We start from the raw sequence: 27186 nt of genomic DNA, 5'->3' as shown, positions 1-27186 counted from the left end.
GCCCTTTGCTTTGTGTTTTTTCCAAGTAAGGCCTAGATTTAAACAGATCAAGCGTTAACCGGTAATAGCCTACAACCGCATAGCTGATGTTTTGACGTGTCGGAGGTGTTACTGCGTTGGAGCTATCCAATCGGTGAGCAGCTGCTCTTGTGATCATTGTCACAAAGCCACACCCATCCCACTTGCATTAGAAGTTCAGAACGAGAAAGAGTATGCTATATAGAAATAATGATGGTCAAATTGAAAATCATTAAACGAAATAAGGGGGATTTATATCAGCCTAATCGAGGTGTAGATTATGTCTCACATTCCAGAGTTTGAACTTGTAAACAAGGCTGCATGGGATTTCTCTTAATGCGTTTGCGTGCAGCAAAGGTTTAGGTATAATGCTGGGAGACGCTTGTGGATTTGATAGCTCTAACACAGTTCCACCTCCGACACGTAAAAGCAACCACTATACGGGTGTCGGCTAATGCGAATCTGATAGAATCTAGCCCAAACTGAGCACAATTTTCCATTGTACATTTTTCAAACTACCACATGTTGGAACTTCACTAGTCTGACAAAAATGGAGCAAGACTGTCTCAGCATAAAAATGTGCATATGAGCGCTTCTGTGGTCTTACTAAATCATCCAAAATGGAGTCAATTTCTCTCCACTAATTGCATGTTACCACAAATTGACTATTAGCTGACAATCATGCGAACCAGTGTGTGTGTGTGTGTGTGTGTGTGTGTAGATTAAACTAAACAGTACACAGAAACTGAGAAAGAAGAAAATCACAATATATTATTTTCCCCAACATGCTTTTCAACAACACCAATAAAAACAATAAGTTACAATGTTAAAAAGTAGGCAACATGAAGGGCACAACACACACAGGTAATGTGAATAGACACAGAAAGTGGAATTTAAAGCAAAATCATTTTGTACAGAAATTAATGGCCTTACTTTTGTACTTAACTTTGTCAGTTACCATTCATTAAAGTGTTGACTAGCTCAATTTTTATTTATTAAACGTAACCAAAAAATACCATGTAGTAATTCAATTAAGTAAGTGCTGTGAACTTCAAGATTTCCGCTTTGGAACTTGTTTGCAATTAATCTCTTGTGGTAAAACAAAACAAAAATAAAATTGTTGACCTGGGCATGGCAATGTTGACTGCAATCTGTCTAAAATTTAAAAAAAGTAAGAAAGAGCAAAGTACCTGTCCAATGTGTAACATGTAAGCACATAGCTGTCAAAATCATTTTTAAAATTTCAAATCAAAATCAAATCAAATTGTATTGGTCACATACACGTTTTGATAGCCATGTGCTTCCATATGTTGTAGAGGTGCTGAAATACAGTGATGCAAAGGATTTGGCATGGTAGCAAATTGCACTTGGATGCTAGAACCTGAAGGAAATGTAGTATTTTTGCCCCACTAAACCACTCCAGCCGATGTCTCAGCATGGAACCGCTAATGCTCCAAATTACCACTAATTCCTTATATACTACATTACCTTAGTTCTGATGGATGAATGGCTAATCAAAGACATGGTATCTAAGTGAAAAGGGAAACAAGACACTGAGGTATCAGATTCTTTGGAGTACAGTCAGTGTGCACTGAATGAAAATTGTGAAAAATTCATCTAACTTTTGCCAAGTGAGCTGTGTCAATAAAAATAAAGCAAACAGCAAAATTATTATTAAAAAAGGTGCAATTCGTAAGTTCGATTTTCTGTTAAAACAAGTTGACTCCAACGCTCCTGGAGAGCACTGCAAGCAACCACAAAGAATGAGGAGGAAGAGGGTGCACTACTTAACATGATTTTGTATTTGTTTTAGGTTGATTGTGGTTGTAGTTCCTCTTGTTGGGGCAGATAACTTACAAATTGCACCTTTAACCTCCTATCAGTACAACAATTCAATCCCTAATTATGTTTAAAGCTCATCCTTACTTGTTTTGGTGAAGGGACAAGTAGCTAAGGTTTAGTGAGGTGTACATGCATTAGACAAAAAGGAATTTGGTTTTAAGATACAAAATAGCACAACTGTGAATAGTTGCCCTTTGTAAAACCACTTAAATGTCACTGTGACATCACTGTAGAACACTTAGCAGCAGGAAAAGAATGTAGGTCATCAAGGGAACAAATCCATGTTCTATATTTCACACAGTAAACTCAATGAACAAGCCACCTTATGAAACATTTCTAAACTACTCAAATTTCAACCAGTTGATGTCCTAGTTCATAATTTAAAAATGTTACCAAAGTTACCATGCCAACTATATTTGATATGAATTTGAAATCTTGACAACGCTAGGTAAAAATAACCCTCTGGTCTTTGTCTGCGTTTGTATTAGCCTCATAGCCACGCAGCGCTATCCAAAGCAGTAGTACTCATCGGAGTCCACTCTGAGTCGCATTGTTGGCTTGCTGAAAGTCTCGTCCTCTATAACAGGTTTATCAGAGAAAAGATCAAGGTCCGTCAGAGAAGTGTGTTCCGAAAGGTCTTCGGCTAACTCATCCAACGTATCCAGATAGCTGCCCACGGATATCCCGTCCAATCCATCGCTGTGTCCGTCGTGCAGACTGGTGAAGCTGCCGCGTGAAGAGGTGTCATCCTGGCTGTCCAATAGGCTGTACAGGCTGCCTGTCAGGCTGCTTTCACGACTGGCTAGGCCCTCCTTGTCATCCATCACCCATTGGATGGATTCGATGCCGTCGTTGATGGACATTAGCTGCTGCATCAGCTTGACATCGATGGCACGGAGTTGGGCCTGCGTTTGGTGTGAGAAGGAGATACATTTAAGGCCTTTATCATTATAGATTTGGAATAGAAACTGTACAACTTGAAACCCACATGTATTATAAAGTCACACAATATTACACTTCCAACAAGTAGGCCTACAATCTTATTTGTTTTTTAAAATATATTGCTTTCCTATTCCATTTTTGTGAGATGCCAACACCAGCATGTCTTTTGGTAATGGTGAAAAGCAAATTGCCCCTGGGGATAGTAAAGACACCACTCTACTCTTTGGAAATGACATTTAGACAAAGACAAACAGAACAGCATGCCACAGGAAATCCTTCCATCCTTGGCATGTAACAGTAGGGTCTGTGACTGCATAGAAGGACATTCTCGCCCAGATGCCTATACAGTACCACCATTGATTTACCACCGCAACATGACAATCCCCATAGAGTAGATGTGGGGGAGGTAGCCTATGGTCTCATTCTGAAAGATTCTCCCAGGCTACCAGCGACAAATAGCCAGACATTTACCCCAATGGACAGTCAGTGGCAGCAGTCAAAAAGAATTACGCCTGATGGCTGATACAATGTTCCGAACAACTGGCTTTATAAAACAGAGCCCTTTCCTGGGAGTGAATAGTGACAGGCCCCGTTTAGCTCATAATTCTGCCAGTGTTTGCTTTTTTAAGTCTCATTACAAACTGATTGAATACTTATGTAAATAAGGTATTTCTGTTTTTTATTTTTAATACATTTGCCAAAATTTCTAAAAACCTGTTTACATTTGTCATTATGGGGTAGTGTGTCGATTGATGATGATTTTTTTCTTCTTTTTCCCATGCATTTTAAATAACGCTGTAACGTAACAAAATGTGGAAAAAGGCAAGGGGTCTGAATACTTTACGAAGGTACTGTATATATATATATATTTCTTGCTGATATGAAAGATATGTTCCTTATGTTTCCAAAACCGTAAAGCAAGCGATGCGTGTTAACATTTATAGCAAGTGTCAGGGCTCTTAACAAAACTCCCCCAGCCAGAAGATACTATTGTCAAAAGGCGCTAAAGGTAGTTAGCATCTATGAATGGGCTAACATTTTATACAGTATATCCCCATTGCCTTGCGATCAGCATTATAAGTGATCCATAAACTTCTGAGAAGACAAACGTATAGCCTATGAACACAAGGGCAATAAAGTTGGATTGCCATCAGGCGTCTGGAAGTTATTGCATAACATGCTGAGTTAAGATATCACAGGTCAGTGAACTTTCAATATTGCCTAAAGCAAACAGCTGCAATAACCTTGGACAACAACCAGACTACTGCAGCTAAAAGCTCTTTTGTTAGCTTGGGTAAATTCATATACATTAAAACCAGTAGATAGTGATAGCGCTGACGAATCCACGTATTCCTATGGAAACTCCCGATGGCGCATGAAAGCCGGAAGTATTTGAATTTGAAGCACGCCATATTGTTGAATGGGGCTGAATGGCAAAAATTTGCAAAGGCGGCTGTAACTAGCAAAGGATCACGGTCGATGTAGTCGTTTTCATCCTGCTTAGAGTTGCTAGATGCACACAACATCTCCTTAGGTGCACGTGCAATGAGTGTTCATGACGGAGTGGTCTGTGTCAGCACATGGTCCTGTGTGACGACAACTGTAGTAGTCTAATGAATCACTATTTCATTAAATATCTTGAGTTGTTGTGAAATAATTCACTGCGAGGATAGAACTTGATCATTATAAACTAATTTTAGAGCCCAAAGTGCCCATCTATTATTTATATATATTTTTTTACCTTTCTTGCGATCCTAATTTACATATGCTTTCTAGGGAAGACCAGGGCTTTTGGCACCGCTCGCTTGCAACCAATGATTTATATACACACTAGATGACATGTTGGGGGTGCTGTCTTGAAGCCACCATGCCTCCATCTTGGCACTCCCTCACCGTTGTTAAAAATATTTTGGAAGCTATAGAAATGCATTTACATTCTACATTTGTTTTTGCCACATTTATTCTATTACAGACACCTTAATGCATATTATGTGAGCTAACCATACAAATAAAAAATAAAATAATATATTTTAACAAATGTCCTTAAAGTATATATTTTTTAGATTACTAATGTTACTGTCTCCACTACACCAACAAAATGCTAAAATACATGTTTATTTTGTCTTTAATTGAAATACTGTGGAGTTCCATTCATTCCTATGGAGGACAGTTCCTACTGGGGAGTGCCAATATGGCTGACCAGCGGTTCAAAGCCTCTCAATGGCCATTACATATCACCCGAAATCCAGGGTTTATATATATCATTGGTTGCTATGCAGTAGCCGATTAGCAGAGACTTCACGCTCCAGACCAGACACTAGGGGCCCAGTGTAAATTGCACTTAATGCAATGCATCACTGAATATAAAGAAAGGTTTTGAAAATGCAGTGAACTGACTTGAAAAAGCCTGGTCGAATTGCAACAGTACCTGTTTTGGATGTCTGCTTCAGTAGTCAAAACACGTTATCAAAGGCTTACTGTATGAAGTACAGGAGGCTGGTGAGGGGAGGATGGCTCATAATAAATGCTGGAACGGAGCCAATGGAATGGCACATAAAAAATATGTGTTTGATACCATTCCACTAATTCCTGCTCCAGCCATTACCACGAGCCAGTCCTCCCTAATTAAGGTGCAACTAACCTCCTGTGGTATGAAGCAACTCACTGATCCAAACCGACAGGGACAGACTGAATTAAATATATTTGGAGACGCATCTTTAGGACAATCACTTACCATTTCCTGTCTCAAAAATAACATCTTGCTCTCCAGTCGTTTCAAATCAGCAGAGTTCGACTGGTTTTTCGGTGTCGCCGGTTTTGTATCCTCATGTTTGTCGTGATGATTATTTCCTCCTGCAAGGGAACGAATGAGACTTTCAGGAACTTTGCGACCCAACTTTGTCTCAATATCTTTAAAATCGCGTAAGACGTGTTCCCCGTCCATTGTAGAATTACAGTAAGACTAGGCCTATAAAACGAAAAATATATATATGCTACGTTTTTCAAAATGTGCAATAGGAACAACCCAGACAGCAAATTATAGGGTTCCTTGGCTTGAGGACTCGCGCTGACTTCACGTCCAAAGAAAATAAAAGGTCATAGCCTTGATGGTATTAAGCTTTCGAAAACCCTTCTTATCCGTAAGCGTCTATGAATGTTTTAGGATGGTCTGAGATCCGAGGTTGAAAGCGACTGCTAACGTTATATATCTATAGGCTCACAGTTGCAGAGAAAAGTAATTTAAAAACAAAGTTGCCCCATCCGATTATTCTCACCAATTCAAAATATAGAGTGCAATCCACAACAAAATAGATACATATCCCGTTATTATGACTACTGCAAAGCCACTACACTCATCCGTGAAAATTGTAGTTTTGAGGTCCCGTCCGCCGGTGTCAGTCGTGTCCACTGAAACAATAGTCGAACAGCACAGTTGGATAACAGCCACAGAGACACCCATATGGAGCTTATGACCCCAGACAGGTGGGACTTTGAAACCACGCCTGTTTGCTGTAATCGTAAGGCAACTGTCACAGCATATGTTTTGGTTTATTGTGCACAAAATACATCCATTTGGTAACCTACAGTAATTTACTAATCATCAGTTCAATCATACAAACGACTAAATTTACATTTTATGCTAGCAAAGTAGGTTACAGTCAGAGTTCTTTCGTGCTGAATGTATTTTAATTCAAGCCAATGTCGTGTAGCCTAGGCCTATAGCCTATTTGCATATTTGTAGGCTACATCGTTATTAGGCTACAGTTTTATTATAACAGCATAACAAAATCAATACATTTGAAAAGCTATCTTTTAAAAGCAAACTAATTAACCTAAGCTTGATCTACGAAAAAAAGTATCAAAATGTATGCACTCACTACTGTAAGTCACTCTGTATAACAGCGTTTGCTAACTGACTAAAATGTTAATGTAAAATCTAATTAATGATCATATATGTATTCAAAGCAACACATTTTGCCTTGATTGACACTGTCCTCTCCCGCACTACTCTGTTCACGTTGTATTCAACTTCACTTCTACCACCTTGTGGCAATTCATGGAAATTGACATTACTTACACCAGAGTGGAAAAGTAGGCTATTCAACTTTTTAGATATGACCCTGTTGTTTTTCTATTCTTTAAATGACATATAAGGAGAGTGCTTATGTATGAATTATGACATTACACTCCACAAGTGTTGCAGAAATTATAATAATACAAGAACAATTCTTAATCTTTTATTTTCTTTAATCAACTCATGTTTTCAATGGAATTTAAAAAAATCTATTTTGAACCAAAAGGATTAAAATAAAATGAAATATGTTTACACATTTACAGAAAATCATTGTTATACTCAGAATCTATAGTTATACAGGTCAAAGCACTCTGTAATGTAACTAATAGTAGAATGAGTGACAGGGTCAATTAGATTCCATATTATGAGTGATACAGTCAATTAGATTCCATTTTATGGACTACAGCAGTAGTGGTCAAACTTGGCCATGAGAGGACGGGCCGCTGTGTGCAGATTTTTGTTCCCGACCAGCTTTGACGCACCTAATTCTACTCACACTGCCACCCTCCATCGCCAACATTAGGCCACTCCCGGAATACAGTTTGTGACGCATATTATACGACATTCGAAACTCAATTTGAAATGATAAAAACATGAATTTGTAATCTAATTACATAACTGCAAACAATACAAAAGTATGGAAATATGTGACACTCAGCTAAGCCTGGATCAAGTTCATTAGTCAATAAACAAAAGAAAACGGACAAAAACAGGGAACGACTACACATTTTCTGTTGTGCCCTAATGAGCATGACCCTGTAGTTTCACATTCAGCTCAGACCACGGATTGGCTTTTGTCGTCGTCATAGCGTTGGTACTGTTCACCCAGCAGGGGCTGGCGGCCCTCCAGTTTGCTGTAGGAGCGGGCGCGCACAACACATGTGGTGGCAGCAAAGATTACAGCCACGATGACCAGGGCCGCCACCATGGCAATGGTGATGATCTCGGTCAAAGTGAAAGGAGCAGCTATAGTGAGGAGACAAGATTTATAACAGTTACATTTGTAATTGTATGGAATGTGACACTCGCAAAGAGTCACAGACAGACAGACACAGACAGACAGATGGACTCTAACCGTGGTTAAAAAAGAAAAATAATAATAATAATAATATATATATATATATATATATAATAATATATATATATATATATGTATATATATATACAGTACCAGTCAAAAGTTTGGACACACCTACTCATTCAAGGGTTTTTCTTTATTTTTACTATTGTCTACATTGTAGAATAATAGTGAAGACATCAAAACTATGAAATAACACAAATGGAATCATGTAGTAACCAAAAAAGTGTTAAACAAATCAAAATATATTTTAGATTTTAGATTCTTCAAAGTAGCCACCCTTTGCCTTGATGACAGCTTTAGACATTCTTGGCATTCTCTCAACCAGCTTCACCTAGAATGCTTTTCCAACAGTTTTGAAAGAGTTCCCACATATGCTGAGCACTTCTTGGCTGCTTTTCCTTCACTCTGCGGTCCAACTCATCCCAAACCATCTCAATTGGGTTGAGGTCGGGTGATTGTGGAGGCCAGGTCATCTGATGCAGCACTCCATCACTCTCCTTCTTGATCAAATAGCCCTGACACAGCCTGGAGGTGTGTTGGGTCATTGTCCTGTTGAAAAACAAACGATTGTCCCACTAAGCACAAACCAGATGGGATGGTGTATCGCGTAGAATGCTGTGGTAGCCATGCTGGTTAAGTGTGCCTTGAATTCTAAATAAATCACAGTGTCACCAGCAAAGCACCCCCACACCATCACACCTCTTCCTTCATGCTTCAAGTTGGGAACCACACATGCAGAGATCATCCGTTCACCTACTCTGCGTCTCACAAAGAAACGATGGTTGGAAACAAAAATATCCCATTTGGACCAAAGGATAGATTTCCATCGGTATAATGTCCATTGCTCGCTTTTCTTGGCCCAAGCAAGTCTCTTCTTCCTATTGGTGTCCTTTAGTAGTGGTTTATTTGCAGCAATTCGACCCTGAAGGCCTGATTCACATAGTCCCCTCTGAAAAGTTGATGTTGAGATGTGTCTGTTCCTTGAACTCTGTGAAGCATGTATTTGGGCTGCAATTTCTGAGGCTGGTAACGCTAATGAATTTATCCTCTGCAGCAGAGGTAACTCTGGGTCTTCCTTTCCTGTGGCAGTCCTCATGAGAGCCAGTTTCATCATAGCGCTTGATGGTTTTTGTGGCTGCACATGAAGAAACTTTCAAAGTTCTTGAAATGTTCCCCATTGACTGACCTTCATGTCTTAAAGTAATGATGGACTGTCGTTTCTCTTTGCTAATTTGACCTGTTCTTGTCATAATATGGACTTAGTCTTTTACCAAATAGGACTATCTTCTGTATACCACCGATACCTTATTGCAACACAACTGATTGGCTCAAACGCATTAACAAAACAATGTGTCCTCAAGGCAAAGGGTGGCTACTTTTAAGAATCTCAAATATAAAATATTGTTTAACACTTTTTTGGTTACTACATGATTCCATATGTGTTGTTTGATAGTTTTGATGTTTTCTACAATGTAGAAAATAGTACAAATAAAGAAGAATCCTGGAATGAGTAGTTGTGTCCAAACTTTTGACTGGTACTGTTTAACATGTGGACCACATTGTTATATACATAGTAGATAAGACAAATATCCATAATGAATTTATATTGACAATACACATCTGGCCATCCAGCCTGTATTTATATTGACAATACACACCTGGCCATTCAGCCTGTAGTTATATTGACAATACACACCTGGCCATTCAGCCTGTAGTTATATTGACAATACACACCTGGCCATTCAGCCTGTAGTTATATTGACAATACACATCTGGCCATCCAGCCTGTATTTATATTGACAATACACACCTGGCCATTCAGCCTGTAGTTATATTGACAATACACACCTGGCCATTCAGCCTGTAGTTATATTGGCAATACACACCTGGCCATTCAGCCTGTAGTTATATTGACAATACACACCTGGCCATTCAGCCTGTAGTTATATTGACAATACACACCTGGCCATTCAGCCTGTAGTTATATTGACAATACACACCTGGCCATTCAGCCTGTAGTTATATTGACAATACACACCTGGCCATTCGGCCTCGTAGGAGTAGCCAAGGTTCTCAGGGGCTGTAAGAAACATCTCAGCGTTGGTCACTGGAGGCCAGAAGGGAACCATGTTGTACCCCCTGTTGTGACCAATGGGGGCATTCTCTGAAGGATAGACCGCAGAATCTGCAAAATGTATCAGCTAAGAGTCAGCTTCTGAACATATGGCCCTGATGTACAACAAAAAAAAGCCTCCCAGAGCTCAACAAATGTTGCATAGTGGTGTGTGTATTATGAATCTTAGTTTCCAAAGTAATCATGTAATTGATGTGTAATTACAATTTTACCATGTAATTTAGAAGTAACTACAAGGTAAAAAGCAACCTGTAAAATACAGCATATTCAACAAACACATACACTGAGTGTACAAAACATTAGGAAATCCTGCTCTTTCTATGACATAGACTGACCAGGTGAATCCAGGTGAAAGGTATAATCCCTTATTGATGTCACTTGTTAAATCAACTTCAATCGGTGTAGATGAAGGGGAGGAGACAGGTTAAAGAAGGATTTTTAAGCCTTGAGACAATTGAGGCATGGATTGTGTATGTGTGCCATTCAGAGGGTGAATAGGCAAGACAAAATATTTAAGTGCCTTTGAACAGGGTATGGTAGTAGGTGCCTGGTGCACCAGTTTGTGTTAAGAAATGCAAAGCTGCTGGGGTTTTCATGCTCAACAGTTTCCGGTGTGTATCAAGAATGGTCGACCACCCAAAGAACATCCAGCCAACTTGACACAACTGTGGGAAGCATTGGAGTCAACATGGGCCAGCATTATTGTGGAATGCTTTCGACACATTGTTGACTCCATGCCCCGACGAATTGAGGCTGTTCTGAGGTCAAAAGGGGGGGGGGGCTGCAACTCAATATTAGGAAGGTGTTCTTAATGTTTTCTAGATTTTCTAGATTAGTTGGCAAAAGGATGGAAGAGCATCATATTTTAAGACAAGCAAGCATAGACAAAGATACTAGCACAGGAAGACAATGATCAGGTCTTGAACATGAGATCAGTAGTAGGATGGGATCTATTACCTGGGGCGTGCCTCCTGAGCCACTCGTCAAAGATGGCATCGGTGAAAGTGTGGAGCAGCACGAAGATGGGGTCGTTAGGCGAGAGGTGGGTCTGTCCGCCTGTTCCATTCAGAAACAGGTGGGCCAGGTTGTGAAGGCTCCGTACCACAGGGTCGTAGTTTCCCTGGGGGGCGCTATACCCTGCGCACACAACACAAGTAGTTTGTGGTTTAAATACACGGAATCATGCTTAATGGATGTGAAACTCGCCCATAGCATTTTGGGTGGAGTACATCAGTGACATCACACCTTCCCGGAGATCTAAAGCTCACGGAGTGACAGATTTGTCTCTTTCTCTGTTGGCTAAGACGGTTGTGTGTGTGTGTGCCTGCATGTGTGTGTATGTCAGCATTCACAACAACCCTCAACGTTCAGTGTGTGTAAGCATCTGTACAGTATGTGTAGGTGTCTGTGATATCTGTGTGCATCAATGTGAATGACTGCATCTATTGGTGTAGACCAGCAATGCCCACTCACCCTCGATGGTGTTCCTGAAGCTCTCTGAGGAGGTGGAGTAGTAGGGAGGGGTGTCAAAGGTGTTCACCTGCAGGCAGTCTGCAACATCCTGGGGCTCAGGGAGACGCTGCACCATGGGGCGGGCCACGTTACCTGCTGGGTTCCTCCTGATGGGGGTGGTCTCAGTGTCTGGGGGGGAGAGGGGAGAGGGTTAAGAGGGGTCTCAGTAACCTGGGCTAATAGAGGCAATAGTAAATAGGCTTGGGAAGTTGGCAAGTTCTAAAGGACACACCCAGGCCCAGTTTAAATACTATTTAGATGCTCCTTTCTTTCTTTCTTTCTTTCTTCCTTCCTTTCTTTCTTTCTTTCTTTCTTTCTTTCTTTCTTTCTTTCTTTCTTTCTTTCTTTCTTCCTTCTTTCCTTTCTTTCTACTTCCAACCTTCCTTCCAGTAATCACCCTAATGGAGAAGAAGGTCCAAGGCCCCCTCCGCTTTGAAACCCTAGTTTCAAGTTTTACTGTCACATTCACAAGTACAGTGAAATGCATTTCTTGAAAACTCAAAACCCAACAATGCAATAATCAATAACAATGTAATACTCGGAAGAACACACAAGTAATAAGAAGAAATATGAAGAACACAATAAGAAAGTAAACATAATATATACAGTTCCTGTACCATATTTACAATGTGCTGGGATACTGGAGTGATGGAGGTAGATATGTATAGGTGTAAGGTGACTAGGCAACAGGATATAAGATAAGCAGAGTAGCAGAAGCTTGTATGTGAGTGGTTGTGTGTGTGTAGAGTCAGTATAAATGTATGTTAATATTATGTGTGAGTGAGCAGATGATGGAGTGAGTGAGTGACTGTGTGTGTGTGTGTGTGTGTGTGTGTGTGTGTGTGTGTGTGTGTGTGTGTGTGTGTGTGTGTGTGTGTGTGTGTGTGTGTGTGTGTGTGTGTGTGTGTGTGTGTGTGTGTGTGTGTGTGTGTGTGTGTGTGTGAGAGTGTGTAGGGCTCTGTGAGTATGCATAGAGACAGTGCAAAAATGTAAATAAAAGTTAATAAAGATACAAGGTTTACTCAGATAGCCTGTGTTGCTATTTTGTTAGCTATTTATCAGTCTTATTGCTTGGGGATAGAAGCTGATAGAAGCTGTTCAAGAGCCAGTTTGTGTCAGACTTGATGCACCGGTACCGTTGCAGTGTGTAAGCAGAGAGAATAGTCTTTGGCTTGGGTGGTTGGAGTCTTTAACGATTTTCCGGGCCTTCCTTCCACACCGCCTGATATAGATGTCCTGGATGTCAGGGAGCTCGGCCCCAATGATGTACTGTACTGCAGCGCCATTCGATTGAGGGTGGTGCTATTGCCATACCAGGCAGTGATGCAGCCAGTCAAGATTCTCTCAATGGTACAGTTGTAGAACACTTTGAGGATTTGAGGGTCCTTGCCAAACTTTTTCGAGGCGAGTGTGTTTGGACCATTTTAAGTCTTTAGTGATTTGGATACCGAGGAACTTGAAGCTCTCGACCTGGTCCACTGCAGACCCGTCGATGTACCCGTTTCCGGTAGTCCACGATCAGCTCCTTGGTCTTACTGATGTTGAGAGAGGTTGTTGTTCTGGCACCACACTGCCAGGTCTCTGACCTCCTCCCTGTAGGCTGACTCATCGTCGCCGGTGGTCAGGCCTTTCAAACAATTGTGTTGTCAGCATACTTGATGCAGTCGTGGGTGAACAGGGAGTACAGCATGGCGGTGAACAGGGAGTACAGCGTGGCGGAGGTGATGTTGCCTACCCTCACCACCTGGGGTCGGCCTGTCAGGAAGTCCAGCATCCAGTTGCAGAAAGAGGTGTTCAGACCCAGAGTCCTAAGCTTGGTGACGAGCTTGGCGGGGACAATGGTGTTGAACACTGAGCTGTAGTCAATGAACAATATTCTCACATACTGTAGGTATTCCTCTTATCTGGGTGGGTGGGGCAGGGGAGGGTGGAGAGCAATTGAGATTGCGTCATCTATGGATCTGTTGGGGTGGAATGGAAATTGGAGTGGGTCTAGGGTGTCTGGGATGGTGGAGTTAATGTATGCTATAATCAGCCTCTCAAAGCACTTCATGATTACAGAAGTGGGGGCTACAGGGCAGTAGTCATTGTGGCATGAAGCCTTAGAGTTCTTGGGGATAGGAATGATGGTGGTCATCTTAAAACATGTGGGGATTACAGACTGAGACAAGGAGAAGTTGAAAATTACAGTGAATATGCCTGCCAGCTGTTCTGCGAACACGCCCTGGAATAACGTTGGGCCCCACGGCCTTGCGAGTGTTGACCTTATTAAAGACCTTACTCACATCGGCCTTGGAGAGCGAGATCACCCAATCCTCTGGGTCGGTCACAGCCCTCACACCCGGCACAGTGTTGTTGTTGTCAAAGCGTGCAAAAAAGGAGTTTGTCTGGTAGAGAAGCATCGTCGTGCAGATCACAGTTAGGTCTTCCTTTGTAATCTGTAATGGACTGTAGCCCCTGCCACATGCCTGTGTAATATGATTCCACCTTATTCATATTTTGTCCTGTTGCTCATTTGATGACTCTGTGGCAGTCATAGCGAGACTTCTTGTACTTGTTCATGTCCTCAGCCATAGCCTCAGGGTTGTCTACAATAGCTCTGTGTGCGGTAGCCATGTCCTTTAGTTTAGCTCCATCCTTGGTGTTAATCCAGGGCTTTTGATTGGGGAAGCAGCAAACCCTCACCATGGGGACAATGTCGATGATGCATTTCCTAATGAAGCCAGTGATAAAGGTGGTTAGCTCGTCAATGTTATCGGCGGAGTCTTGAAACCTATTCCAATCAGCGCTAGCAAAGCAGTCATGTAGCTTAATCTCTGATTCTGGTGACCATTTCTCAACGGAGCGAGTTACGCGTACTTCCTGTTTGAGTCTTTGCTTGTAAACAGGAAGCAGGAGTATGGAGTCATGATCTGATTTTCCGAATGGCGGACAAGGGAGGGCCTTGTATGCTTGCTTGTGGGTATAATAACAGTGGTCTTTATCACCCCTAGTGGTGTTGGAGAAGTGTTGATGGAAGTTGGGAATCACGTGTCTTAGTGATGGGGAACTAAAATCGCTGGCAACCAGAAAAGGTTTTCTTGCTTTTTTCTTGCTTTGTACAGTTCGTTAAATTCCAGCTTGTTATTTTTCTTGTCCTGAGGTGGAATGTAAACAACAGTCACAAAAATAGCTGAAAACTCCCTTGGGAGGTAGAATAGTCGGCATTTGACCATCAGGTATTCCAAGATGGGTGAAAAGAGAATTGAGACTTCCACCGCGCTGGAGTTAGCACACCAGTTGGTGTTGATATAGAGGCAAACCCTTCCCCCCCTCAATTTCCCCGACTCCACTGTCCTGTCCGCCAGGTGAATGGAGAATCATTCGAGTTGGATAGCCATGGGGGGTATCTTGTCCGACAGCCATGTTTCCGAAAAGCAAATAATATTGCAGTTTCGAGATTCCTGTTGGTAGCAAATCCTCGATCGGAAAATAAAGTAAAAATATACTACACAATAATCACAAAATAGCTCAATTGGGTCGGAGCTTGCCAAACGGCGGCCATCCAGTACGGCACCATTTTTGTCTCGTTGTCAGACAAGGTGTTGCGCCAATAGCACCAAAGTATGAATAGTGAACCGGGCGTAAGCAATGATAGTAATCAACAGGTATCATAATATGGAATGGTGACACTGAGGTGTCCCTGTGAGCATGTTTCTATCATTTCAATGACTTTTACACATTTTAACATTTGAGGAGGGTGAGCTGATCCTAGATCTGTGCCTACAGGCAACTTCTACCCACCATATAGGGTGTTATCTTTAAAATTTGGAAGGATATAAGCGCACTACTGAATGCTTACTGTTGCAGATGGTTCCCAGTGTGTCATAGTCCTCCACACTCTCACAGATCACCCTCCAGTTGGAGAAGATGGAGTTGGTGCTGATGGAATTCATATTGAGGTTGCTCCTCGCTCCCAATAAGTCATCTGTGCAGATGTCACAGGTGCTTCCACCAATGGCAAAGTTCCAGTAGGGCAGGGCAAATGAAGGGTCTTGCAGCATATCCTAAATTGAGAGTAGGGTTAGAATGAATTACATAAAGGGCACACAATTACAATAATTAGTTTGTGCAATTAGAAACCACAATAATGAACTGCAAATAAAATTGTTACAAATGGTCTTGGAGAAGTATATAGTGCCTGCATTATTTTAATCCAGCAACATACAACATAGCTACACCTGATTCAACTTTTTCTATTGTATGAAATAATGATTTGTCTTTATTGCTGAGGCCTAATATAGCTGGCCTACGGACATCCAAGATGAAGATCTTTCAAAACAATAAACAGTCTTTGTCAGTAATGCCAATTAGTAACGCATAATTCAAGAAATAACTTGGGCAACAGATGCTCTTTTGTGCCCTATTAGATGGGAAATCTAGGCTCAGACTAGTAAACGCTTAAGCACATTTTCTGCAAAGCTTGCTTGATTATGGTACAACATTGCTTCATCTCTAAAGATATCCTCACCCTTAATGCGGCACTAATTCAAGCAAACAATAGGGAAAGTGAAATGACTATTGATGGGTAATAAATAGGCCCAGCCTATAGATTAAAATGGATTTTGCTGGTGGTGAAAATCCATAATACCATTAGATAATGGACTATTATATTGTGATATCCAATTGAATAGTAGGCACACTAAAAAAGTAGTTATTTGCATTATTATTGACTATTTCAGTTCATATTACATGCAGGGACATGCTGTAATTGCTGGTACCCCCATCTCACCTGCATGTCGCGCTCAAGTTGGAGCAGGTGAAACCTGTGCCAGGTCACAAAACCGGGACCTTCGTGAGAGAAGTCGACTCCGCCAAAGCTCGGCTGGCCGGCCCCCAAGAAGGTCTTGCTGACCGAATAGTAGTGGGTCCACACAAAGTAATTGTAGATGGTGATGTTCTCAAACTGCGGGGTGTTTCCATCGGGTCCGAAGACATCCTGGTATCGCCGCGTAGCTATCACAATGTCCGGATGCACGGTGCGCTTGGACTGGTCAAGTGCGGTCACGAAAGCTCGCTTCTGATCCGCACTTAGCTGCATCACGTTTCTCCGGACTGAAGAATTAAAGAGAAAAATAACATTTGATTTTCTTAGTCATTCATGCGTTAATGAGCACATTCTTTTGTGGAAAGAAGTTAAGAAATTATTGGGCATGTAGCCTATCCGCAGTCACCGTTCATCTTTACGCATACACCATTGCCTGAATATGAGGCAAAAAGGTAATTATGTCAAACATAAAATGCAGCTATATGTAACGACATTCGTGTCCTTTCAACAACAAAAAAAGATTGTATGCTTTCCATAGTCTGTGTAGAAATGCCTATCCGCAGTCACCGTTCATCTTTACGCATACACCATTGCCTGAATATGAGGCAAAAAGGTAATTATGTCAAACATAAAATGCAGCTATATGTAACGACATTCGTGTCCTTTCAAAAAAAAAAAGATTGTATGCTTTCCATAGTCTGTATAGAAATGTGGCTTTCATCCAGTTGAGTGTCAGTGCATAAAGTCAACCTTCACTCAGGGGTAGACATAACATAGTAAACGACAATCTGGGATGCAAATTAGTGTGATATGTTACATTTGGTATAATATTAATTTGTGTATTTCCATCATCATATGATATGTTACGAATTACAATTAATATAATATTGTAATGAAACAGCAGGGAGCAGGTCTCGAACCCTCGACCTTCTAGCGCGCTATCGACTGTGCCGCAAAAGCATGCTCGTGCGGCAGAATCGATTTCCGCGGTTATAAACCCAGGGTCGTTACAATGTGTTACGAATTACAATTCGGACAATATGTTATGAATTTGCTATATATACATATTATATGTTTCCAATTCCAATTTGTTGTGGCTATGTTAGCTAGGTGGCTAACGTTAGCTTGGCTAGGGGTTAGTGGCAGGGCGGGAAATTAATGGCATGGCGGGACATTAATACCCATCACCCGCCAAATTAGATAGAAATAGATTTTGTTATTAGCGGGTAAGAATGTCTATTTCACCAGCCACGTTGGCGTGTGATCACACACAGCATTTGGGAACAGTTTTTTTCAACCCAATGTAGAAGTTGGTCGAATTGACCTGAAAGGCTACTAAAGTGTGACTTTGTCCTCCTGTTTCTTGGCTAGTTACATTGTTTTGTTCAAACACTAGATTGTTTTTCAATATTAGTTTTGAGTTTGCGGCAACTGTCTGCTCTAGACAGGGAGTGCCGTTACCATGGTAATGGCCACCCCTTAAAGGGGTAGTGGAACATTTTTATCAAACCTAATGACTCAAATATTTGGGGGTAAATTGTGCTTGATTGAACATGGAACATTCCAAAAACGTTTTATTACAGTTTTGTCATTTCTTATCGTTAAAACACTCAAATAATTGTATTGTGGACCTACATTTATTTTTGTGCTCCTAAATATCAACTTATATACATAGTCCTTAAAAAAAAAATCTGCGTTAAAGCACTGAACTAATACTAATAAAGAAGCCGTATCACTCAGCATTTTGTGGCAGGGCAGGCACTTTGTTTATTCTTGATGTTCATTTGTAGAACTGTTTACCTGTTTTACTTTTTACTATTGTATCTAAATTATTTATTTTAACATACATTGGTTGAAAGACATTACTTCTTACTACTAATAGATTTCTTGTTTTAAAAACATTAAAAAGCATGCTCATTTGTTATTTTTCCACCCTGGTTAGGGGTTAAGGTTAGGGGTCGGAGTTAGGTTAAAGGGGTTAATTTTGGGGGATGGGTTAGCTAACATGCTAAGTAGTTCCAAAGTAGCTAAAAAGTAGTAAGTAGTTGTAAACTTGATAATTAGCTAAAATGCTAAAGTTGTCCGTGATGAGATTCGAACTGTTTCAAATTCCTTATAGTAAGCAAATCAGACGGCACCATTTTTTATTTATTTACGGATAGCCAGGAGCACACTCCAACACTCAGACATAATTTTCAAAAGAAGCATGTGTTTAGTGGGTCTGTCAGATCAGAGGCAGTAGGGATGACCAGGGATGATATCTTGATAAGTGTGTGAATTAGACAATTTTCCTGTCCTGCTAAGCATTCAACATGTAACGAGTTCTTTTGGCTGTCAGGGAAAATGTATGGAGTAAAAAGTACATTATTTTCTTTAAGAATGTAGTGAGGTTAAAGTAAAAGTAGTCAAAAATATAATTAGTAAGGTAAAGTACAGATAACCCCCAAAACTACTTAAGTAGTACTTTCAAGTATTTATACTTAAGGACTTTACACCATATCTTATTTTATTCAACAGATATGTGGACTGGTGATTTCAATTAAATTGGTTTAAGTGTGAGATTTACCACTCCACTTAAATGAGACACATAATTGAGATGACCTATGCTGTTTCGATTGCGTAAAAACATCAAATCGCTTTATACTGGAAATTGCAACATTTGATTATTTGTTTTAAAGTGGGATAAAAAAACGTACCGACAGCGACGGGTTGGTCACAGTTTAACCCAGCTAATCCATGCATACAACGGCCACAATCATAACCGGTGAAATTCCCGTTGCACTGGCAGGTTCGGTTGAAGTAGCGGATGGGCCAACGTTCACGGTCATCCCGTCCATCGTGGGGGTACTGGGGGCCGTGTGGACTTGCGTCTACCGCTATCGAAATACACTGTCCACGTCCTGTGCCGGACCCGCAGGCGTCATTCGCGACCCCAAACGGGGATGGACAACACTGGCCACTCCGAAGTCCCTCCAGAGTCACACATTCCCTCGGAAACTGCCCGCGCACAAACAGGGCGCCGAAAAGCACCAACAAACCGTACTTCCACATAGGCAATGAATAGGTAAAAAGACGCACACCAGAAAGTTAGCTAAATGGAACAGTGGATCGACGAATTCTCTTTATTCAATCACACTCTAATAGAAGTCAGTACCTTACTCGAAACCACATCACTTCATAGTTGATTTTCAGTGCGCACTTGTGTCCTCTTGTAGGCAACTAATTGCCCACACACCATCCAAATAAACCTCTAGCCTTTAAATACCACATTAGCGCATGACTGGATGCCAGGATTTCTGATCCCCTCGTGATCACATCACATTTCCTAAGGGATTGATAGGGATAGAGGCTAGGCAGTCATGCACACTATTTTACTACTAGGCAGTCATGCACACTACGATGAGACACACCAACATTCTGAGAAGGATATTCTCAGGATATTTGAGAAGAATGTGATTTAACATGGTTAGAAAGTACATAACATGTACATAACATAGGCCTAAAACAGAATTTAAGCACTTATGTCACCTGTGCAAGCTATTGAGTTAATGCTGTCCTCCAGTTTTCACCACATCAATTCATGTTCATGAACTTCTAGACCAATTTCACCACATTTTGTCAAAAGGTATTACAGTACACTTAAATTTACATGGCCAAAATAGTATTTTCCTGACGGGTTCATTGAAATCCACAAATTGGTATGGCAGGTGGTCTCTAATGGTATCCTAGGCCTGCCACTTTATGAAGTGATAAAGTACACTGCAATAAAACTGTTGCCTGCTACTTGGTTAAGTGTCACTTAGAATAAAATGGAACCACATGTACATGTTATTATGCCTGCATATATTTATGTGGATCTTACCACTAATAAGACCCACTCATCTTCATGTTATTTTCTAAGAGATAGCCCACCTAGGTCTGACTATCATTGAAATAGTATTAATATCATTACGATATAATCATAATATTAGTAATTTTCTAAAAAAATAACAGTTGTCAATTGTGATGTATCGCTTACTGTCACACATCTGTATCATAACACCTAGTGTCATCAGTTCAGTTTGTTTATTTATTTGCACAGATAAAACTTTTTATACAAAGTTAAAGGTAATACAAGGTATGCAATGAATGGCCTCTCCTTTAGATAATTCCTAATTGTTTACACAGGTTCATGAGTTCATGTTAGAATGTGAACATGCTACCAAAGTCTTTTGACTTCTCACGCAACATCCCTTCCTCCCTACCTACACAGTTAAAAATATGTTAAAAAAAATACTTAACTGTTAATTTGTACATGTTTTTTCTGTGTTTATGAATAATGGTAGAATACTGTGAAATGACAGGGATAAACTTATATTTAACTTTCGTCGAGTAGAATAATAGGAAATGTCAGTAAATGCGAAATACATTAAACTTCCTGTATTTTTACAGACATGCATCCCCTTTTCGCAATAATAAGCTGTAGAAATACAGTAATATGCATTATAAAGAAACAACTACATTTACCATTGTTTTATGGATTTTACCTTTAGTTTTACATTCTAAATGTAGATAATTATAGTAAAAATTTCTGATGTTTATAAACAGTATAAACCTATGCAAGAGAATGTAAAAAGAATGCTGTCGTCTGTGATTATACTGATATTGATCACTACATTACAAACATTAACTGTAAAATGATGAGTATTTACAATACCTCAATGAAAGTGAATGCATATAATTTAACAGATACTGACTGTTATTTAACCGATTAAGCCAGTTCATTTACTATTTATGAATTGTCAAGTACAGTTTTTTAAGGATAAAAAAATGCATAAAGCTATGAAAGATAATGTAAAAAGAATGATATTGTCTGTCATGTTACAAATGTTGATCACTCTATTACAAACATAGACTGTGAAGTTATGGTCAAGTCACCATCCTCTACATCACTCTTCGGAACTATTTAAAAGGTTAGTGTAATTAAAGACTTGTCAATATTCCACATTGCATTTAACCATTTCCGTTAGAAACCATTTGACAACGAATCAGAAACACATCGGAGGCGTCATTCAAACGCCCGCGCACACAACTGTCGCCAATTGTATGCAGCAGGCAAAAGGTGAGCATTACCACCAAACGATTGTTTAACATAAAGTTTTAAATAGTTGACGAAATTGCTAGATGTGCAGTTCGTTAACTTTGTGTTGTATTTGCTAGTTAATATCGTGGAGTTTGTGTTTGGCAGCTCGTGAGCAAGATAGCTAGCTAATACCCGGGCTAGAGTTACCAACCAGACCATGGCTAGCTAGCAGCAAGCCAGCTATGATAAGCAACCGTTTTTTGTAACATATGTTGACAGTTAAAGATTTATTATTTATGAATTTTGAAGCATTGACATTCAGCTATTTAGTTAGATTGCTAGCTGCATTTCATAACCTAGCTAGTGCGCTAACTTGCTATCTAGGTAGTTTGCTGTAAACCAATCCCACCTGAAAACATATATTTTCTCTCTCTTTCTCCTTCAACAGTTAACTACTTGAATTGGAATTGAGGAAATTCCCTGCAATCTTCAAACTGAAGTAATATTCATAGCTAGTTTAGTTTAGCAAACTGAATAGTTTAGCATGGAAGTACAAATAAATAATCGCTGTTGTCCCCTTTTGAAGTCCATTGTCATTAATCAAGCAAATCAGAACGATACACTTCAGTAGTTAATTGGAACCAAGATTAAAATCTACAAGGGACTTTTTTTCTTTGTTAAAAGTAACGTAAACTCACTCACTTTTGTACATCTGACCGTACAATTGACCTTATTTTAGTGCCCCATTAACGTTATACTTCCAGATCAACTGTAATGTCAATACCATTGTAAAGCATAATTTCTCCCCTTTCCAACAGAATCAATTACATGACCCCCACGCTGCCCGTTTCTGCATGATTCAAGAAGGCAATGAACTCCGTCGGGTCTTTTTAAAAATGGCGGGTGGGGAAGCGAAACTAATGCGTGATAGTGAGAAGGACAGATGTTGTGTGGGAAAATTGCTTTTTTTCACTCGATCTGTCCAACTTATCACCTTATCGCCTCTAAAATGTAAATAAAACACTATAAAGAGTTTATATAATGTGTCATTACATACCTATTTGAAGGTTTGTGTCGAATTTGAATCGGGTTTTTAGGGCGGTGCTAAAGTGATCTTAGAAGTAATCAGTGGCTTTGAGAATGATGATCGCATGCAATGATGACGCAAAAAATGACTAGGTATCCCCCCTTACCCCGTCACTTTCCATTTCTTGTTTTTAAACAATGAGAGAAGTGCTACACCTGGTGGAGAGAGATTGTAAGACAGAAATAGTTGCTTTATGCGTGCTGTACGTTACGGCATGACACGTCACGATGTAACGGAGGGTCAGTTTTTTCAACTTTTCTCCAATACTATAGAGCCATTACCATGTCGATCAACGCTTGAATAGAAACCTAGTTCACACCCCCAATTTTGAAGCCACACAGTCGCTACAGTCCCATTAGTTTTCTTTGTAGCCTCGTTTGAATGTTGCGGTTGCTCACATTTGTGCGGAATGGGGTGAGTTTAAGTTAAGTATAGAGAAATTGGGAACATGTCAGGTCTTTCCAAATAATTGGCATGTCGTTCCTGTGGCCTCACTGTTAACACGTTAGAAGGTTATGTGGATCATCAATCATTACACCGACATGAAGCAAATGGCCATTATGTATGCTGCATGCTTAGCTGCAAATCTCAGTTGACAAAATATAATGCTTTTAAATGTCATATGCGTCATCATCATAGAGAGTCTGCTGTATCACAATGTGACACGATTTAAGGTCCGTTTACTTGTTAAAACTAACTCTGGTCTGGTGTTGTCATCTAGGATGCCTTACTGTTAACTATAACTTTCAATTTCAAAACAGAACCACACCAGTCCCATGTTGGCCAATAGAAATGTAGCATTTCAGGATACACTTTCTATGCACCCAATATACTTTCTGGTGAAAAAACATTGTCGTTCCACTGTTACTATAACTTCTTATGGCTGAGACCCCGTTAACGGGATCAATATGACAACAGCCAGTGAAAGTGCAGGGCGCCAAATTCAAACAACAGAAATCTCATAATTAAAATTCCTCAAACATACAAGTATTTTACACCATTTTAAAGATAAACTTGTTGTTAATCCCACCACAGTGTCCGATTTCAAAAAGGCTTTACGACGAAAGCATACCATGCAATTATGTTAGGTCTGCACCTAGTCACAGAAAAACAGCAATTTTTCCAGCCAAAGAGAGGAGTCACAAAAAGCAGAAATAGAGATAAAATTAATCACTAACCTTTGATGATCTTCATCAGATGACACTCATAGGACTTCATGTTACGTAATACATGTATGTTTTGTTCGATAAAATTCATATTTATATCCAAAAATCTCAGTTTACATTGGCGCGTTATGTTCAGTAATGTTTTGCTTCCAAAACATCCGGTGATTTTGCAGAGAGCCACATCAATTTACAGAAATACTTATAATAAACATTGATAAAGGATACAAGTGTTATGCATGGAATTATAGATAAACTTCTCCTTAATGCAACAGCTGTGTCAGATTTCAAAAAAGCTTTACGGAAAAAGCACACCATGCAATAATCTGAGTACAGCGCTCAGAGACCAAAACCCGCCATGTTGTGGTGTCAACAGAAGTCAGAAATAGCATTATAAATATTCACTTACCTTTGATGATCTTCATCAGAATGCACTCCCAGGAATCCCAGTTCCACAATAAATGTTTGTTTTGTTCGATAAAGTCCATCATTTATGTCCAAATACCTCCTTTTTGTTGGCGCGTTTAGTTCACAAATCCAAATTCATGAGGCGCGAGCACTAGGTCCAGACGGAAAGTCAAAAAGTTTCATTACAGTTCGTGGAAACATGTCAAACGATATAGAATCAATCTTTAGGATGTTTTTAACATAAATCTTCAATAATGTTCCAACCGGAGAATTCCTTCGTTTTTAGAAATGCAATGGAACGCAGCTAACTCTCAAACTAGATAAATAGATTTTTGCAGGTACATTTTTGTTAGTCAACAAATCAAATTATTGTATCTGAAGGGGTAGAGGACCACTACTAGTGATTAAAAATGGCGGCCACACTAGTATAGAATGACATTATTTATGTTATTTTGTCCAACGCAGGTGCCTATTCAAGATCAACCCAGATAAGGGGTCCAAAGTGGAGAAGAACTCAAGAAAGCAGCATCCAATCAATCCAAAAGTTATTTTTCTGATCTCAAACATTGCAGACTATGAATGGAGGGAGTAGCCTTGCGCACGCACACATACAGGCACTTAAATCCATCGACTGCAGCACGCAGTCAAGAAACAGGCAGATGGTAAACACTTGGCCAAAATGTTAGAACTGAATGTTTTTACATTAGCATGTTGTAAGTTGCTTTTAAGTGAATGTTTGACACGGTATATGTAAAGTTTGAGTTCAAGAAATGTTTTTGCACTAGGATCGATATACCTTGTCCTACACACATCTCCACCAAATAGTTGTGGGTTAGGATGACAGAATAATAACTTGACCTAAATTTTATAACCAAAATGTGAAAATACTGATATGTAAAAAAATAAAATAAAAAAATAAATGCTTTAATTGAATTTCCTATGTTTGACACCGTAACTATCAAGTGTATAGTTCCAGAAATGTTTGTACACTGAGATTACCTGATACCCCTCTTCTTAACACACCCCTCCCATCCCTCTCTGTCTACCCCTTTACCTTTCTGCCATGCCACTGCACGCACAGGTTAAGGTTTGAACGTGTATTGAATAACTTAAACGTAATAAATCTTGTAAAAATATATAAGGAAATCCCTGTGTAATGTCTTAGTTTGTTTTTTTGCTGGAGAATACTTTATTTTCACAACCAATAATAGTTACAATGAGAGTAGGTTTTTGTAATATTATAATTATCTGTTTTCTAGCTTTATTTTGTCAACAATTAAGGAGTTGTGTCTGTTTTTTAGCTGAACAATGATCTATTTTCACAACTGATACCAGTTGAATTGAGAGTAGTTTTTGTAATATAATGACAATTATCTGTGTTCTAGCTATAATTTGGCATCAATTAAGGAGTAATGTCTGTTTTTCACTTAACAATTCTCTAGTTTCACAACTGATGCCAGTTAGATCAAGTGTAAGGTTTTGTAATATGACAATTATCTGTGTTTTTGTGTAACTCTGGCATCAATTAAGGAATTATTTCAGTTTTTTAGCTGACCAATTCTCTATTTTCACAACTGATACCAGTTATATTGAGAGTAGGTTTTTGTAATATTATGACAATCATGTCACACCCTGATCTGTTTCACCTGTCTTTGTGATTGTCTCCACCCCCCTCCAGCTGTTGCCCATCTTCCCCATTATCCCCTATACCTGTGTTCTCTGTCTGTTGCCAATTCGTTTTGTTTCAGCAAGCCGTATGCTTTCTTTTTCTTTTCCGTATGCTCCTGTCTTGATTGTTCCTGTTGTCCCGGTGTTGACCATTCTGCCTGCCTGCTGTCCTGTGCCTTTGCCCCACCTTTCTAAATTATTGACCTTTGCCTGCCTGCCGTCCTGTACCTTTGCCCTACCTATCTGGATTACTAACCTCTGCCTGCCCTTGACCTGCATGTTGCCTGCCCCTGTTCGTTTAATAAACTGTTGTTACTTTGATGTTGTCTGCATCTAGGTCTTACCTGAAACGTGATAAATTATCTGTGTTCTAGCTATATTTTGGCATCAATTCAGGAGTCATTTCTGGGTTTAAGCTGTCGGATTCTCTATTTTCACAACTGATAACAGTTAAATTGAGAGTAGTTTTTTTGTAATATTATGATTATAATCTGTGTTCTAGCTATATTTTGTCATCAATTAAGGAGTTCTTTATGGTTTTTAGCTGGCCAATTCATTTTCACAACCAATGCCAGCAGCAACAAAAAAGGATTCCAGGATAAAATAGGAGTTAATGTCGTAAAATCATTGTTTTTATACAGATTATTTATGTACATTTTGTCTGCAGTTTTACCGTCTTATTTCTGGCACCGTGCTGCCAGAATTTTACAGGATTTTTTTTTTACAGTGTACTTTACACCACCCTACCCCCTTTCCTCCCTCGTTCCAATCCTTCCCTCCTCGTGTGAGCCAAGAACCCTTGGAGGCCTTTGTGATGTTGGCAGCATGGTATAGTGAGAAAGTGGTATATCTCTTACAGACCACAGCTTTACTTTCACCTCTAGGAATGGAGAGCATATGCTGTAGGACCTTTTTATCCAAACCCTCAGCTGATGGTTTCAAATGACAGGTGGCATTTAAGTATTGTTAATGATCTTTTAGTTGGGACTACATCGTCATCTGATCAGTCATTCCCCTTTCAAGCTCTGTGGGGTTCCATGAATTTTGAACACATTGCAAAACAGCAGAATTTAGTTTGATATTAACCTAATGCAACACCACAATAAATGAATCACAAAAGGCCAAAACATAACCTGCAAGGCAGATAATTAAAGTTTCCTTTAGAGCATTCAACGTCACAGCAAGCGCAACTTCATAAATCCCACATTACCAATTGAAATGACGTGGAAACAACGTTGATTCAACCAGTGTGTGCCCAATGGGGATACTATTTGCTTGGCAGTGGGTTATTCTGAGGGCATCTCCGAATACAGACAATAGTTGTTCAGTTGCACTAATTAGTAGTCATTATTTCCCAATAACTAGGACATGCACGATATCGACGTCC

General features: G+C 39.8%; 2 protein-coding genes across 2 annotated transcripts; both read right to left on the bottom strand.

Annotated features, from left to right (window-relative positions):
• Nucleotides 1-764: 764 nt before the first annotated feature.
• Nucleotides 765-5891, bottom strand: LOC139561261 (leucine rich adaptor protein 1-like). The gene is made up of 2 exons (XM_071378246.1): nucleotides 5537-5891; nucleotides 765-2765 (listed from the first exon to the last, which is right to left on the bottom strand). Exons 1-2 carry the CDS (start codon nucleotides 5744-5746, stop codon nucleotides 2367-2369), a joined length of 609 nt encoding a protein of 202 aa, XP_071234347.1. The 5' UTR covers nucleotides 5747-5891; the 3' UTR covers nucleotides 765-2366.
• A 1136-nt stretch (nucleotides 5892-7027) lies between these two features.
• LOC139561418 (5,6-dihydroxyindole-2-carboxylic acid oxidase-like) lies at nucleotides 7028-19653 on the bottom strand. Its single transcript, XM_071378486.1, has 7 exons — nucleotides 19108-19653; nucleotides 16376-16698; nucleotides 15446-15650; nucleotides 11566-11733; nucleotides 11050-11229; nucleotides 9997-10143; nucleotides 7028-7843 (listed from the first exon to the last, which is right to left on the bottom strand). The coding sequence occupies exons 1-7, from the start codon at nucleotides 19460-19462 to the stop codon at nucleotides 7653-7655; spliced, it is 1569 nt and encodes a 522-aa protein (XP_071234587.1). The 5' UTR covers nucleotides 19463-19653; the 3' UTR covers nucleotides 7028-7652.
• Nucleotides 19654-27186: the final 7533 nt, after the last annotated feature.

This window comes from Salvelinus alpinus, chromosome 31 (assembly GCF_045679555.1).
Source record: "Salvelinus alpinus chromosome 31, SLU_Salpinus.1, whole genome shotgun sequence".
Classification (NCBI taxonomy): Eukaryota; Metazoa; Chordata; class Actinopteri; order Salmoniformes; family Salmonidae; genus Salvelinus; species Salvelinus alpinus.
Note: the sequence above shows the minus strand (reverse complement) of the source record. Positions and strands in the feature narration are given on the sequence as shown.

Bases quoted from the DNA above. Each gene is read 5' to 3' on its own strand.
- LOC139561418 (XM_071378486.1), bottom strand. From the start codon at position 19,462: ATGTGGAAGTACGGTTTGTTGGTGCTTTTCGGCGCCCTGTTTGTGCGC. The intron at 11,230-11,565 runs GTGAGTGGGCAT...TTGTGTGCGCAG, and splicing joins CTTCAGGAACACCATCGAGG to GGTATAGCGCCCCCCAGGGA. The intron at 7,844-9,996 runs GTGTGTATTGTC...TCCTCACTATAG, and splicing joins CTACGAGGCCGAATGGCCAG to CTGCTCCTTTCACTTTGACC.
- LOC139561261 (XM_071378246.1), bottom strand. From the start codon at position 5,746: ATGGACGGGGAACACGTCTTACGCGATTTTAAAGATATTGAGACAAAG. The intron at 2,766-5,536 runs GTAAGTGATTGT...CACCAAACGCAG, and splicing joins TATTTTTGAGACAGGAAATG to GCCCAACTCCGTGCCATCGA.